This window comes from Triticum aestivum, chromosome 7B (genome assembly GCF_018294505.1).
Source record: "Triticum aestivum cultivar Chinese Spring chromosome 7B, IWGSC CS RefSeq v2.1, whole genome shotgun sequence".
Lineage (NCBI taxonomy): Eukaryota > Viridiplantae > Streptophyta > Magnoliopsida > Poales > Poaceae > Triticum > Triticum aestivum.
In genome coordinates this window covers 67003626-67020426 of record NC_057813.1, presented here as the reverse complement: position 1 = coordinate 67020426, position 16801 = coordinate 67003626, and the positions used below count along the sequence as shown (strand labels likewise).

The 16801-nt window shown below is 46.4% G+C and overlaps 2 protein-coding genes across 2 annotated transcripts; one reads left to right on the top strand and one right to left on the bottom strand.

Moving 5' to 3' along the window:
* Positions 1 to 867: 867 nt before the first annotated feature.
* On the top strand, positions 868 to 2240 carry LOC123158921 (uncharacterized). The gene is made up of 3 exons (XM_044576738.1): positions 868 to 1202; positions 1344 to 1468; positions 1630 to 2240. The coding sequence occupies exons 1-3, from the start codon at positions 1032 to 1034 to the stop codon at positions 1739 to 1741; spliced, it is 408 nt and encodes a 135-aa protein (XP_044432673.1). The 5' UTR covers positions 868 to 1031; the 3' UTR covers positions 1742 to 2240.
* A 317-nt stretch (positions 2241 to 2557) lies between these two features.
* LOC123160868 (pectinesterase) lies at positions 2558 to 5179 on the bottom strand. Its single transcript, XM_044578718.1, has 2 exons — positions 4029 to 5179; positions 2558 to 3470 (listed from the first exon to the last, which is right to left on the bottom strand). Exons 1-2 carry the CDS (start codon positions 5089 to 5091, stop codon positions 2776 to 2778), a joined length of 1758 nt encoding a protein of 585 aa, XP_044434653.1. The 5' UTR covers positions 5092 to 5179; the 3' UTR covers positions 2558 to 2775.
* Positions 5180 to 16801: the final 11622 nt, after the last annotated feature.

The following is a 16801-nucleotide window of genomic DNA, read 5'->3' as shown; positions in this document are numbered from 1 at the left end:
AAACCCTGAAACTAAATTTCATTCATGACAGATCTAGTGATATCATTTGAACCTGGCAAAATTAGAACATTTCTTATTTTTCATAGCAATTCCCACCCAATGTTTGCCATGTCATAACCCTCCATTTTGTGGCTTAGATTGCACCGGTGCTACAAGACAAGATGACCACCCCTCCCCTCTTTCTCAAGATCGCTGCCCCGTTGATAACGAGCTGGGTCACATGGCAAAGCAATTGTTTAGCACAACTACCAATTCTTGGCGCGCATCATCGGATAAGGCTCGCTGTTGCTGTCACATCATATTGGGGATTATTTATGCTGAATCCGATTGAGGAATGTCATTAACATCTATGATGATAATGTTGGTGAGGTAATGGCGCTGGCCCACCGACCCCAACGAGGCAAAACCATCAGCCGCGTATCATTATTATACTACATGTAGATTCACACTGCTAATTATACCAAAGCTGGTTGATTGCAGTGGCCATCCCTTTCTGAGATTTTTGTGTTTTTGTGTGATGCAAGCTAAGGACAGTTATGGTTCTTTTAAGCAAGTACTGCTTTAGTAGTACAAAGTTATATACTAAAGCGGCGACAATTACTATGGATCGAGGGGAGTAGTAAAAGATTTAGCATTTTAATCATAAGGTTTACACAGTTTTGAGAATTTATAATGTATCTATAGCGACATGGATTGCAAAAATGCAACTGAAATGCAAAAAGTCCAACAAAACAAATTATCAGAGACCTACAACGGAAGGCCACGACGCACCAAGTGTAGCTTGCAATAGAAAAAATAGATAGATATTGCAAGCTTTGCGGTTGCTGCTGCTTCCTTCCTTCCGATGATTGCCGCCCCGGCCCCTACAACCTACAAGAAAGTACAAACACCTTATTAAAGTGCCATGGCTCTGTAACTGGCCATATCCTTCCTTCCTCTCCCCAAGAAAATCATTCAGAATTTTAGCATATAGGCAACAAGGCCCTCTGCTCTGCTGAACCCCATCCTCCTTTCCAGAAACCAACCAGAAAATGGCGTTCAGAGGCTACTGCCATCCTCACCCTTCTTCCTCCATGGCCACCACCGGCCCGAGATTCGGCGCGAGGAGGCCGGCGGCAGCCCTGAGCTTCAGAGCCTCTGCAGCCCATGGATGCAACCAGCCATCCTCGCACCTCTCCTTTGCTGCACCAACCAGCAACAAGGTACTGTAAATTATCTTGTACTGGTCGGTGCACACTTGCATCACCCATGTCTATGCTTGATCCAAGGAGACAACTGGTTTCCTCTCTGAATTGTTTTTCTTTTCGGGTAAATCCTCTCTGAATTGGTGATCTGATCGGTAGGTGTTCGAGGACCAGGTGAGAGGGATCGTGTGCTACAGGGACGACAAGGGAGAGCTCGTCTGCGAGGGCTACGACGAGGGCCCGAGGCTCGGAATGCGGCTGCCGGAGAAGGCCTGCTTCCCGTGGTGAGTTGGACTGATCATCTGTTTCTGAATGTTTATTTTTCTCTCCTCTTTGAAGACTACTGCTTGGTAGCAGAAGCATAGAAAGAGGTGTTTGTTGCCTGGTGGAAAATTCTTGTCTGATGATCAACCTGAAGCTCACTCATTTTGTGCTGTGAGAGCAGGCATGTGGGAGTCCAGGTCACCGATTTCATCCGCCTCGCGACGCTTCGGGTCTTCGAGGACGGCGCCGACGACGGTCTTCTGCGCAAGAACGATCAGAAGTGGCAGCTCTGAAGTCTGAACTGATCAAGGGGTGGGGGGCACCGATCAAGTAAGAGCAATAATTGGAATAACCGGAAGCACAGCCATGTGTGCCAAATGCCCTGCTTAACTAGCAGTGATATTTTATTCTGCAAACAGCCTGGTTAATATCACCCGAATTACTTCTGCTTTGCTTTTGTTGTACGTACTAGCATACGAATCAGTTATAAGACTCTTTGTATACAGAAACAGTTAGAAAGGTTTCTGAAAGGGTGAGATCTTGATACTACTTGTGTCGATGAAAAGATAGGTGGGGAGATCTGAAAGGGTGAGATCACTGCAGCCAGCCCATTGCAATATGTGGCCTCTGACTGAGGTATCAGTATCATCCTCTGTTCTCACTGAAGTGGGAGTTAAAGAACTGTAGAAAGCGATTTTCGTTAAAACAAAATCGCAAACAAACAGTTAGCAAAATTATGTCGACCATGGAAACAAACAGAAAAGGAAAGGAAAAAGAAACTATGTTCATCTCTCTCTCTCTCTTTTGAAATTAACTATGTTCATTTCTGATTAGCGAATCAATCATCAACACTGATAATAGAGAGCCAAGTCGGTAGAACTCTCTCTCTCTCTCTCTCTCTCGTGGGTGTGAAGCTGGATGTTGTGTGCATGTCGCCATCATTGGGACAGTCCAGACAGTAGGATCTCCTTAACCTCCTGCTGTTGCTGCACGCCGTGTCATCACCAATTATCAGCTTCAGCGTTACAAAACTCAGTGGACTTCGTACCCACTTGGGAACGCACGAACCACTTAGAAAATGGCGATATCTAGCCCCACCAGATCACAAATTCAAAGAAAAGTTCTGCATTTATACATTATAAAAGATCATCTGCATTCCAAATAGTAAAAACTGCTGACTGATTGTACACTTGACAGATCCAAAAATCATCTGATTCAGTTGGATCATGACACAGTAGGATTTAACAGAACTTACTGAACATCTTGCCGAAATTAACGCAGTAACAGCTCAAGATTAAACCTACGAATTCTTGAGAGCCCACGTAGTTCAGATGCCTTGGTCGTAGGGGAAGGAGGTGGTGGCGAGCCAGTCGTCGCCGTAGATGAACTTGTCGACGGCGAACTGGGCGGCCTCGTCGTAGTCCATCTCGTGGAACCCGGCCCAGCCCACGCGCCCGTCCGTGCCGGCGCCCGGCCCCTCGTTCCCGTACTCCCCGAAGTACACCGTGTCGGCGCGGCCCGGCTCCGCGCCGGGCCAGCCCGTCCACCCGTCGCGGTCCACGAGAGGGCCCAGGTAGGACTCGATGACCACGGCCCGCGCGTACGCGCCCCACGGCCGGCCGAGGAAGGTGCGGGTGCCGACGCCGCTGGCCAGCAGCTCCGGCGAGGCCTCCACGGTGCAGTTGTGCACGGCGAAGCCCGTGTCCTGGTTCGGGTCCCCCCTGGACTGCGCCGTGAGCACGTTGGACTGGCCCGGGACCGGCGCGCCGGCGACGAGCGCGCAGGCCTGGAGCACCGCGGCCGCGTTGCCGAAGGCGAGGTCCACCGTGCCGGAGAGGGCGCACTCGCGGTAGAACTGGCGGAAGGAGTGCGCGTAGAGCGCGTCCTGGTGGCCGTCGACGGCGCAGCGGTACGCCGCCGCCATGTCCGCGTTCACCCGCAGCGCCACCGCCTGCCCCCTCGCCGCGCCCGCCGTGTTGCGGAACGCGATGTCCCGCGCCAGGAACCCCTCGCCGGACACCCCTGCATGTTCATGCACGTCTGATCAGTCAATCCCAGCCGTTTGATCGTCGGTCCCGCTCGTTGGGACCGAAGGAATGGTGTTTTTGTCGATGAGTTGTTGTCGAGCGAAGCTAGCTAGGGTTAAGAGTTAAGAGCGGCCAACATTGTGACAGGTGACAGGCATGCAGGTCCATGGTGATGTTTCGGATTTTAGCTCGAGGGGCGAACACGAACACATGCATGTGATGGATCAGTGGCATCCGACTCGACTCATGCACCCCTGGAATCTGGACCCGCATGCGCCCAAAAACGTAAATTTAGATAGATCTGCGTCAGACCAGATTCCTTGGTGATGCATTATCCGTGCATGCATGATGTCCTACACTTGACTATTCTATCGCTGCTCAGAGTCAGTGAGCCTCGGTTACGTTACGTGTACGTGAAGAACAATGCCACAGTCACTCCACAGACATCAGCAGTGTGCATGCATAGCAACACAGAGCAATGTAGCGTGCGTGCGCATCGCGCTGACGCTGTGCAGGTAGAGTTGGTTAAGGTGTAATGATAGACGATGATTACCGACGGTGGCGGTGCGGAAGGTGGTCCAGCCGTCGGCGGCGCTGCGGCTGCCGGTGATGACCGTCACGTCGCGGCCCTCGCCGACCAGCGCGATGTTCGTCTTGTAGGGGGGCACCTCCACGTTCTCCACGTACGTCCCGGCCTTCACATGGATCACCGTCCTCGCGTCGCTGTTGTTCGGCGCCGCGGCGACGGCCTCCCCCACCGTCCGGAAGTTCCCCGACCCGTCCTTGGCCACCGTGATCACCGTCTCGCCGCTGTCGTTCGCATCGCCGTTGCCGTCGCGGCTGTTGTTGTCGTCGTCGTCGCCGTTGCCATTGCGGCTGTTGTCGTCGTCGTCCCCGTCGCTGTCTTCGTCGTCTTGGAGCAGGCGCCGGTTGTGATGGATGATCTTGGCCACCGTGGCTTGGAAGCTTGCCGCGGACCCTCCACCGCCGCTGCGGGCGACGAGGGAGAGGGAGTTGGAGACGTGCTCGTAGGCGTCGTCGAGGGAGGCGAGGAGGCCGTCCATCCGCGGGCCGGAGGAGCCCGCGAGGCCGTCGAGGCAGGTGGCCTTGTTGGTGAGCGCGGCAGAGAGGTGGGCGCGCACCGAGGGGAGACCCTCGCCGGGGGACGCGAGCAGCGACGCGGAGCGCGAGAGGGAGCTCAGCGTGGCGTCGTGGAGCTCCAGGCAGTCCTGCGCGGCGCCGCGCCGGAGTGGCGTCGTCGAGGACGACGGGGCCGAGAGCGTAGATGAGAGGAACGGGGAGAGGGAGGAGACGGCCGAGAGAGCGCCGCGGAGGGAGGCGAGCGCGACCGACAGGATATTCGCCGGGAGGAGGGGGACGGTGATGGACGACGCCAAGAGATGGGCCGTGGCGGCGTCGAGGTGCACGGCGGCCGACGCAAGGCAGGACGCCGGGTGGGGGGTGTTGCTGCAGATGGCGTGGACGGTGGCCAGCGGGGCAAAGGCGGTCTTGGAGGCCTGGCCGTGGTGCTTCTGAGGGCGGCATTGGGCTGTGGCGGCGGTGGCGACGAGGACCACCAGGATGTAGATGAGGAGAGCTGGCGAGGGAGCAGCCATGCCGGGCGGGAAGAGTGTGCGAGTATGTGGCAGTGAGCTAGAAATGGGTAGGCAGAGACATATATAAGTTCTGATGGTTTGTGAGTTGTCCTTGCGCGAATGCTAACTCCGAGTCAGGGAAGATCACAATAGCTACATTTCAGTCGATTGAATTTTGAAGTTGGGTCATTGATTTTGGTCGAAGGGAGAAAAGCCGGAGGGGAGGAAGAACCTCACTGGACAGGCTACCCCAGTATCTATCTTAGGGTTTGGGAGGGGAGGTGGTGGGGGAATCCGTCGGAGAAAAAACTCGACGCGGGGGGGGGGGGGGGGGGGGGGGGCTAGAGGGATTGGCAGGGGCGGAAGAAAACCAGCGGGGAGGACAGGGCGGCGAGCACCGGTGGTTCGTGGTGGCGGCTTGGGGGGAGGGGGGGATCGGGTGAGGAAGAAGAGGTGGAAGATGATGTCCTAGACGTTGGATCTTGATCCGACAGTTGAGATGAAATCGACGGACCACTTCAAATTTTTCAGTCGACTGATAAATAGACACGCATAGGGAAAATACCTGAAATTTCTTCTAGTCTTTAGATCGAGTTAATTGTGCATTGATACTTACCATAATTGAGGCAATCTCAACGAATTGGTACCACTTTTCAAAAATGATGTGGCTAGGTTTCAGTTGGCTGAGACTTAAGGAAATCTCAGTCAAGTCATATAACATGTAAGAAAAAAATATTTTGTTGCATATATTTTAATGTAAGATCTTACGAGTATAGCATCAATTGAGACTTATATTTAGCAAAAGTTTACCACAAATATTACAAATCGGTACCAAGTTTGGAGCGCACGGCTACAAATTGAGTTAAACTCTGTATAGATATGTATAGACACCGAAACTGATCAATCCCCTTGCTTTGTATAGACACTGAGGGCTCGTTTGGTGGACAGGGAAAACTCCAGGATCCCTGCCCTATCCCCGGAAAGAAAAGGCACGTGGTATACTCACCCGGGGAGTTCTGGTAGTCGATTTGGTTGTGGCCCGCGGCTAGGAAATCTTGCCACCCCCCCCCCTCTTTCAATCCCCGAGAAAGAAAACAACTAGTCCCGACTCGTGGGACTGTTCGTAAACGCTCCTGCCGCTCTCCTCGGCTCCGTTCTTGCCCACGCCGCTCCCCTCGTCATTTTCTCCTTCCAAATGGTGAAGCGAATTTTCCACGGGGTTCCTATTTTCCTATGAATATTCTATCCAGGGCAACTGTTTCCAGGGAACATCTCGCCTTGCGGCCAAACAAGGCCTGAAACTGACCAATACCCCCCTTGCTTTATATTGAATAACCATGCAAATATTCCTTGTTTACAAAAAAAGGGCCACCAAAAAAAACATGCCTGCCAGGTTTCCTTTTTCTAATTTTTGCACATTTCGTTTTTACATATGTTATATAATAATGTGAAATTATCTTTAGCGCATATCAAAAATGTTCAGCATATCGTATATTAAAAACATGTTCATCACATCTTATATTAAAAAGTTCATTGTATATTTAGATAAGATCATTGTATACTAAAAAAGAGTTCAATGTATATACAATAATTGTTCATTGTATATTATACAGTAACATTTGGTGTGTATTTACAAAAAGAATCGCATACTAAAAAGGTTCATTGTAAATTTAAACATGTTGACATTATTGAAAGAACTTACACCGTTTATTACAGAAGCTATATAAAAAAGAAATATACGATGTGATGAACATTTTTATAATATATGATACTCTTTTGTAATATATGATGGACATTTTACAATACGATGAGATGAGCATTTTTTTCATTACACAATACGCTAAACATTTTTGTAATATACGATGCGATGAACATTGCAAATAGATGAACATTTTAAAACAATTTGTATGCGATGAACTTTTCGAATATCCGATGAGCATAATTTTGTATTATTACAAAACCTATATGAAAAATAAATGTGCCAAAAAAAGAGGAAAACCTGAAGAATACCCGAGATCTAACAAAAGATAAAAGAAATCCGAAACACAGAACACATAAAAAATGGAATAGTCGAAAAAGGCCAGGACGTGTCTAAAGTAAGAGTATAAAAATAAATATGCCTATACTTTAACACCAGCAAAGCATTGGCGTAGTGGTCACTGCGCGCCCTCTGTTTTCGGTCCGTGCTGGTTTTACTTCTCATACGACATGTCTATAGAGGGAGTATAAAAATATTTAGGCCTCTACCGTAGCGCAAGCGATACACTGGCTTGGTTATCGGCACTCACGCACCACGTACAGTCGGCTTGGGCTCGAATCCTCGCGTGCGCCTTTTTAGGACCCTTTTTTCACAAACAAGGGATATTTGCGTGATTAAGTTTGAATGAAGGGTTTTTTCGCAGAAGGACATGCATCCCCTATTTCTCGCTTTAAGCGGGCACAGGGGAAGCCTGACCACAGATGGGCCGGCCCAGCAGCACGGGAGGCTACGGCCTGTTTTTTTCTGTTCCTGTTCCTGTTTTTTCGCAGAAGGACATGCATCCCCTATTTCTCGCTTTAAGTTTGAATCAAGGTTTTTTTTTCTCAAAAAGACATGCCACATAGGCCCCTAGCAGACGGGCACCCCTATTTCTCGCTTTAAGTGAGCACAGGGGAAGAAGCCTCACGTTGGGATGGGCCGGCCCAGCAGCGCGGGAGGCTACGGCCCTTTTTTTTTCTATTCTTGTTTTTTCTTTACTTTTGTACTTTTATTTATATATATACAAAAAAAACATTCGTCAAAAACATATATGAAAAATGTGAACGAGTATTCGAAAAATGTTGAATAAGTATTAAAAAATGTTGAACAAGAATTAAAAAAATGTTGAAGAAGTATTTGAAAATATAAATAAGTATTAAAAAGTTGAACAAGTATTTAAAAAATGTTGAATAAGTAATAAAAATTAGTGAATGAGTATTTGAAAAAATATTGAACAAGTATTTAAAAATGTTGAACAAGAACTAAAAATGTTGAACAAGTATTTGAAAATGTTGAATAAGTATTAAAAAATGTTAAACGGGTATTTGAAAAATGTTGAATAAGTATTAAAATGTTGGACAAGTATTTTGAAAATGTTGAATAAGCGTTCGAACAATGTTGAACATGTATACAAAAATGTTTTTAACATATATGAAAATGTAGAGTGAAAACGAAAGCAAACATAAGAAAAAACAAAAAAATGAGAAGAAAAAAACCAAACAAAAATATGGAGAGGGAATAGTGAAAACCAGGATTCATTTGGAGTTAAGTTGCCTCATCCTACTACAATGTCACAACCCAAAGGATGGTCTAGTGGTTAGATGTCGTTGCTTGAAAGCTGGAGACCGGGGCTCGATTCCTTGGCGTGCTCTATTTTCTGTTCGCATTTTTCCTTTTAAAGTGTCGACCCTTCAGCGAGAGCCAAAAAATAATGGGTCGTGCTCACGCGTGTAGACACACCACACGTCTCTAATGTAAACAGATAGCCACGTCAATGCATGCAGGAATCTTTTTGGAGTTTTAGTTTTTAAAATGTTTTATCTCTTAAACGAAAAATCTAATTGAAAATCCGTTTTCACCATTAAATCCCTCGCGATGAGATCTTCGAAACTAGATCCTCCATGTTGATATGTTTTGATGAAATTTTTTTTGGATTAAAAATTACCATGTCTATTGCATATGAATTGCCATGATGTTTACAATGAAGTTGCCATGATATGTTTCAGCTATTTTCTTCTACATTTAAAAGTAAATTTTGACATTTATAAAACGGGAAATTAAGAAACTAGACTTGCCATGAACCATAAACTAAAATTGCCATGATACATGCACGTAAAATTGCCATGGTTCATACAAAAAATAATTTTCATGGTCAAAATACTGGAGTTGCCATCCTCAAAATACTAAAATTGCCATGATCTACAAACTAAAATTGCTACATGGCAACTTTAGTTTAAGCCCTATGGCAACTGCAGTGTAAACATCGTGGTAACTTCTGGAAAAAAAAATTCGTCGAAACATATCAACATGGGGTCTAGTTTTGAAGATCTCGTCGAGACGGATTTAATGGTGAAAACGAATTTTTAGTTCGCTTTTTTATTTAGGAGATACAACATTTTTAAGTCGAAAACTAAAAAAACTTCTGCTGATGTCATCTATTCATACGTGGCAAAATGAGTGGTGATGAAGGCGTGTGGACGATGTGCAAACGCCCACACGTGTGGGCGTTAACATTTCCGAAAATAATTAGGGAGGGGGGGCAAAACACAAATCATCAGTGTTTGGGGGGGGGGGACAAATGCTAAAAAATCTAATCTAAGTCTCCCAAAAAAAATATTCCAAAAATGATGCAAGGCTGGGGGCAACAGCCCTTCCTGGCCCCAACATAGCTCCACCACTGGCTAGTAGACGGGCCCGCCCGGTCAGTTTCAGCGTCAATACATGCTTATACAGAGTTTAGATCAATTTATAGACACACGACCCGGACTTGATACTGACTTGTAATTGTAGACACCTGTAGAGCATCTTTATAATCACTCATTTACGTTGTGACATTTGATAGCACACAAGGTGTTCCTCCGGTATTCGGGAGTTGCATAATCTCATATTCTGAGGAACATGTATAAGTCATGAAGAGAGCAGTAGCAACGAAACTGCAACGATCATAATGCTAAGCTAACGGATGGGTCATGTCCATCACATCATTCTCCTAATGATGTGATCCCGTTCATCAAATGACAACACATGTCCGTGGTTAGGAAACATAACCATCTTTGATTAACGAGCTAGTCAAGTAGAGGCATACTAAAGACTATGTGTTTTGTCTATGTATTCACACATGTACTAAGTTTCCGGTTAATACAATTCTAGCATGAATAATAAAACATTTATCATGAATTAAGGAAATAAATAATAATTTTATTATTGCCTCTAGTGCATATTTCCTTCAGTCTCCCACTTGCACTAGAGTCAATAATCTAGTTCACATCACCATGTGATTTAACACAAATATTCACATATGTATGTGATTAACACCCATAGCTCACATCGTCATGTGACCAACACCCAAACGGTTTACTAGAGTCAATAATCTAGTTCACATCGCTATGTGATTAACACCAAAGAGTACTAAGGTGTGATCATTATCAACTTGACATCTTTTGGCATCAATATTATGAATATGTGTATCACTGCGATCAAGATTCAATAAACCATCAACATTGGGTGTATGACCATAGAAGGTTTTATTCATGTAAATAGAATAACAATTTATTCTCTATTTTAGATGAATAATCGTATTGCAATAAACATGGTCTGATCATATTTATGCTCAACGCAAATACCAAATAACATTTATTTAGGTTCAACACTAATCTCGAAAGTATAGGGAGTGTGCGATGATGATCATATCAATCTTGGAACCACTTCCAACACACATCATCACTTCACCCTCAACTAGTCTCTGTTTATTCTGTAACTCATGTTTCGAGTTACTAATCTTAGCAATCGAACAAGTATCAAATACTTAGGGGCTACTATAAACACTAGTAAGGTACACATCAGTAACCTGTATATCAAATATACACTTGTTCACTTTTGTCACCCTTCTTATCCACCAAATATTCAGGGCATTTCCTCTTCCAGTGACCATTTCCTTTGCAGTAGAATCACTCAGTTTCAGGCTTTGGTCCAGCTTTGGGCTTCTTCACGGGAGTGACAACTTGCTTGCCATTCTACTTGAAGTTCCCTTTCTTTCCCTTTGCCCTTTTCTTGGAACTATTGGTCTTGTCAATCATCAACACTTGACGCTCTTTCTTGATTTCTACCTTCGTCGATTTCAGCATCACGAAGAGCTTGGGAATTGTTTTTGTCATCCCTTGCATATTATAGTTTATCACGAAGTTCCAGTAACTTGGTGATGATGACTAGAGAACTCTATCAATCACTATCTTATCTGGAAGATTAACTCCCACTTGATTCAAGCGATTGTAGTACCCAGAAAAACTGAGCACATGCTCACTGCTTGAGCTATTCTCCTCCATCTTTTAGCTATAGAACTTGTTGGAGACTTAATATCTCTCAACTCGGGTATTTGCTTGAAATATTAACTTCAACTCCTGGAACATCTCATATGGTCCATGACGTTCAAAATGTCTTTGAAGTCCCGATTCTAAGCCGTAAAGCATGATGCACTAAACTATCAAGTAGTCATCATATTAAGCTAGCCAAACGTTCATAATGTCTACATCTGCTCCTGCAATAGTTTTGTCACCTAACGGTGCATCAAGGGCATAATTCTTTTGTGCAGCAATGAGGATAAACCTCAGATCACGGACTCAATCCGCATCTTTGCTACTATCATCTTTCATCTTAGTTTTCTCTAGGAACCTATAAAAACATAGGGAAACTACAACGCGGGCTATTGGTCTACAACATAATTTGCAAAATGCTATCAGGACTAAGTTCATGATAAATTAAAGTTCAATTAATCATATTACTTAAGAACCCCCACTTAGATAGACATCCCTCTAATCATCTAAGTGATCACGTGATCCAAATCAACTAACCCATGTCCGATCATCATGTGAAATGGAGTAGTTTTCAATGGTGAACATCACTATGTTGATCATATCTACTATATGATTCACGCTCGACCTTTCAGTCTCCAGTGTTCCGAGGCCATATCTGCATACTAGGCTCGTCAAGTTTAACCCGAGTATTCTGCGTGTGCAAAACTGGCTTGCACCCGTTGTATGTGAATGTAGAGCTTATCACACCCGATCATCACGTGATGTCTCGGCACGATGAACTGTAGCAACGGTACATACTTAGGGAGAACACTTGTACCTTGAAATTTAGTAAGGGATCATCTTATAATGCTACTGATGCTCTAAGTAAAATAAGATGCATAAAAGGATAAACATCACATGTAATCAAAATATATGACATGATATGGCCATCATCATCTTGTGCTCATGATCTCCATCACCGAAGCATCGTCATGATCTCCAACGTCACTGGCGCGACACCTTGATCTCCATCGTAACATCATTGTCGTCTCGCCACCTATTGTTACTACGACTATCGCTACCGCTTAGTGATAAAGTAAAACAATTACATGGCGATTGCATTGCATACAATAAAGCGACAACCATATGGCTCCTGCCAGTTGTCGATAACTTTGTTACAAAACATGATCATCTCATACAACAATTTATATCACATCATGCTTGACCATATCACATCACAACAAGCCCTGCAAAAACAAGTTAGACGTCCTCTACTTTGTTGTTGCAAGTTTTACGTGGCTGCTACAGGCTTCTAGCAAGAACCATTCTTACCTACGCATCGAAACCACATTGATTTTTCGTCAAGTATGTTGTTTTAACCTTCAACAAGGACTGGGCATAGCCACACTCGATTCAACTAAAGTTGGAGAAACAAACACTCACCAGCCACCTATATGCAAAGCACGTCGGTAGAACCAGTCTCGCGTAAGCGTACGCGTAATGTCGATCTGTGTCGCTTCATCCAACAATACCACTGAATCAAAGTATGACATGCTGGTAGGCAGTATGACTATTATCGCCCATAACTCTTTGTGTTCTACTCGTGCATATAACATCTACGCATAGACCTGGCTCGGATGCCACTGTTGGGGAACGCGGTAATTTCAAAAAAAAAATCCTATGATCACGCAAGATCTATCTATGTGATGCATAACAACGAGAGGGGAGAGTGTGTCCACGTACCCTCGTAGACTGAAAGCGGAAGCGTTATGACAACGCGGTTGATGTAGTCGTACGTCTTCACGATCCGACCGATCTTAGCACCAAACGTACGACACCGCCACGATCAGCACACGTTCATCTCGGGGATGTCCCTCGTACTCTTGATCCAGATGAGGCCGAGGGAGAGTTTCGGCAGCACGACGGCGTGGTGATGGTGATGATGAAGTTACCGGCGCAGGGCTTCACCTAAGCACTACGACGATATGACCGAGGTGTGTAACTGTGGAGGGTGGCACCGCACACGGCTAAACAATGTCAACTTGTGTGTCTATGGGGTGCCCCCCTCCCCCGTATATAAAGGAGTGGAGGGGGGAGGGTCGGCCCTCTATGGCGCGCCCTGGAGGATTCCTGCTCCCACCGGGAGAAGGATTCCCCCCCTTCCCTAGTTGGACTAGGAGAGAAGGAAGGGGGAGAAAGGGAGGAAGGAAAGGGGGGCCGACCCCCCACCCAATTCTTATTGGGCTTGGGGGGCGCCCTCCACCTGGCCACCTCCTCCTCTCTCCCATCATGGCCCAATAAGGCCCATATACTTCCCGGGGGTTCCGGTAACCTCCCGGTACTCCAGTATATGCCCGAACTCACCCGGAACCATTCTGATGTCCAAACATAGGCTTCCAATATATCAATCTTCATGTCTCGACCATTTTGAGACTCCTCGTCATGTTCGTGATCAAATCCTGGACTCCGAACTACCTTCGGTACATCAAAACACATAAACTCATAATACCAATCGTCATCGAACGTTAAGTGTGTGGACCCTACGGGTTCGAGAACTATGTAGACATGACCGAGACACGTCTCCGATCAATAAACAATAGCGGAACCTGGATGCTCATATTGGTTCCTACATATTCTATGAAGATCTTTATCGGTCAAACCGCATAACAACATACGTTGTTCCCTTTGTCATCGGTATGTTACTTGCCCGAGATTCGATCGTCGGTATCATCATACCTAGTTCAATCTCGTTACCAGAAAGTCTCTTTACTCGTTTCATAATGCATCATCCCGCAACTAACTCATTAGTCACATTGCTTGCAAGGCTTATAGTGATGTGCATTACCGAGAGGGCCCAGAGATACCTCTCCGATACTCGGAGTGACAAATCCTAATCTCGATCTATGCCAACCCAACAAACACCTTCGGAGACACCTGTAGAACATCTTTATAATCACCCATTTACGTTGTGACGTTTTTTAGCACACAAGGTGTTCCTCCGGTATTCGGGAGTTGCATAATCTCATAGTCTGAGGAACATGTATAAGTCATGAAGAGAGCAGTAGCAATGAAACTGTAATGATCATAATGCTAAGCTAACGGATGGGTCATGTCCATCACATCATTCTCCTAATGATGTGATCCCCTTCATCAAATGACAACACATGTCTATGGTTAGGAAGCATAACCATCTTTGATTAACGAGCTAGTCAAGTAGAGGCATATTAGGGACTATATGTTTTGTCTATGTATTCACACATGTACTAAGTTTCTGGTTAATACAATTCTAGCATGAATAATAAACATTATCATGAATTAAGGCAATAGATAATAACTTTATTATTGCCTCTAGTGCATATTTCCTTCATTGCGTCTGTGGGATTCCCCTCCTTCCGTCTGCTGCCCCAGCAGCGGGATGTGTTGAGATCCCCGGTGCTTTGGCCCTGGCTTGTAGATAGGTTAGGTTTAGTTTTTCGTGGCAGCGCGGCTTTGATGGCGGCGGCGGCGCCTACCAGAAAATAAATTTGCCTCGACTTGCCTCATCTTGGCGATGCTTCCAATGGCGGCGCCGACGAGTCGATGGCTCGTGTCCCTCGCTGACCATCTAGATCAGCAAGGCTATGTTTTCCAGGTTTGGGTCTACAGTTGCAGTTTCTTTCAAGGACGACGACGACGGCCTGTGTGAGAGGATAGATGTTCTGGTGTGGGGTTTGCGGATGGCGGCAGACAACTTTGCTGGTCTTCCTCAACTTCCTCGAGTGACGACGACGATGGTGAAGTCCACCAAGTGGCATGGGGATGTGCCCCGGCCGACGTGCCACATTGGAAATAGTTTTGTCATTCGCGGTAAACGTGTTCTTCGGCTCACAAAGCGACTATTGTCGCTCTTCTTCGGATTTGGGTATGATGGACCTTCATCTCCTTCCCCTCTGGTGATTTTTTGTTGGTGCCAGGTGTTGGCGATAGAGAATTGCTCTTCTGTGCAGAGGGATCTCCAAGGGCTAGATTGCATATTTTTATTTTTGGGGGTCCTATCTGCAGTTGTACCGGCACAAATGTCTTTCTTACTTTGTCTTGTTCAAGTGTAAGTGTGGTGTTGTAATCGTATTTTCATATGATAAAAAAAGAATGTTGCGTTAAACAACAGGTATGTGATCATAAAACACTCGTCTTTTAAATCATTCTTCCGCACCGAGGAAGAGAAAAGTGATGATAGCAACAACGTTGCATTGATCAATAGACTTTTTTGGGAAAAGGAGGTTAAACCCCCGCCTCTCTATCTATCGATGCATACAACCATCTTTATTAATGATTCGATAAAGGACTGACAAGAACATACATTAAGCACCCGAAGCCACCACTCACAGCTACAATTTCGATAAAATGTGGAGTGCTCTCACTCCCCATATCTAAAAACAATGTCCTCGCTGATCCATCCACATAACATATCGGAACCTACAACCGGTGCAGCAAACCTAAAGAGTACACCACATGCACATATTTTAGAAGTTGCCATCATCATCGAACCGCTGACCCATCTACTGGAAAGAGAACCGCATCATCCTTGCTAGTTCGGCCATCCGTCGACGCCACCACGGTGCCCAATGACACCACCTCACTTCGGGCAAACTACCGAGCATGTCATGGTCGCCGCTAGTAAACCGCATCACCATGCTGCCAAGTGCTACCAGCTGATACAGTCTCTAGAAGATATGTTGTGCGTTGCACCTGCCGAACATGCATGACACAACATAGCACCTGTCGGTCAGCCATGACTTGACATCTCCACCGAAGCTCCATGCAAGATGAAGCTGTTCCACCTCCCGCCTCTTCGTCCAGCGCTACTCCACAAACGATACTCCCAAGAGAGAAATGACACCGCAGTGCCGACATCGTTCGATCTGGAAGAGCAGATCCTACGATCCCTCCAAAGGAGCACGAGTGGGTTGACAGTAGTTACAGACGATGCCTTCATCATGGTAATGATGTAGAACGCCGCAATCGACTCGGTTTCCACCGGCAACTATGTCTCCTTGGCTCGCGGCCGAGACTAGATGACGAATCTCGAGATCTGACCACCCAGCCTTCAAGCCGACCACCTCCGACGAAGGAAATGACCACCACCGCCAAGCTCAGGGTCGCCGTCCACAGGCGTCCATGCGATGACGGAGTAGAACCGATCTGATGTGGGAAATTCCAGATCCACCGCCGCCAATCGCCATGGCCGACCCCAAGCTGCTCCCGTAGCCGTGGTGGCTCAGCTGCCGCTGGAATCCTATCGGGGCACCGCCAAATCGTGCCAACAGTGCCTCCATGTTGGGCACCCAGGGCCGCCGTCGCGTATCGGCCAGAGATCCCCTCACAGAGAGAGGAGGAGAGCCCGCCGTCCTCCGTCCGCTGAGCGAGCTTCGTTCACCGGCCTCCTTCGGAGGCGGCGGGGAAGCAAGGAGGGAGAGAGGGTCGGGGGAGGTGGTGGCTAGGGTTCGCCCGAGCCGCCCCCCTCCTAGGCGATGCGGGCGAGGCGCTAAAATCCCATGACTTAAATATGTATGACATATCAAAAGATGCCACGTTAGGAAGGAGATAGCAGATAATACACATGTATCATGCTCATCTATAAGGATGTCCTAGTAGCTGAGCACACCAATCCCCTGGGGGTGATGGTCATAAGAGAAGGAAAAATTAATGAGACTGAACTTGTGAA

Coding starts and splice junctions, on each gene's coding strand:
- LOC123158921 (XM_044576738.1), top strand. CDS start 1,032: ATGGCGTTCAGAGGCTACTGCCATCCTCACCCTTCTTCCTCCATGGCC. Junction 1,203..1,343: donor CTGCACCAACCAGCAACAAG/GTACTGTAAATT, acceptor TCTGATCGGTAG/GTGTTCGAGGACCAGGTGAG. Junction 1,469..1,629: donor GAGAAGGCCTGCTTCCCGTG/GTGAGTTGGACT, acceptor CTGTGAGAGCAG/GCATGTGGGAGTCCAGGTCA.
- LOC123160868 (XM_044578718.1), bottom strand. CDS start 5,091: ATGGCTGCTCCCTCGCCAGCTCTCCTCATCTACATCCTGGTGGTCCTC. Junction 3,471..4,028: donor CTTCCGCACCGCCACCGTCG/GTAATCATCGTC, acceptor ATGAACATGCAG/GGGTGTCCGGCGAGGGGTTC.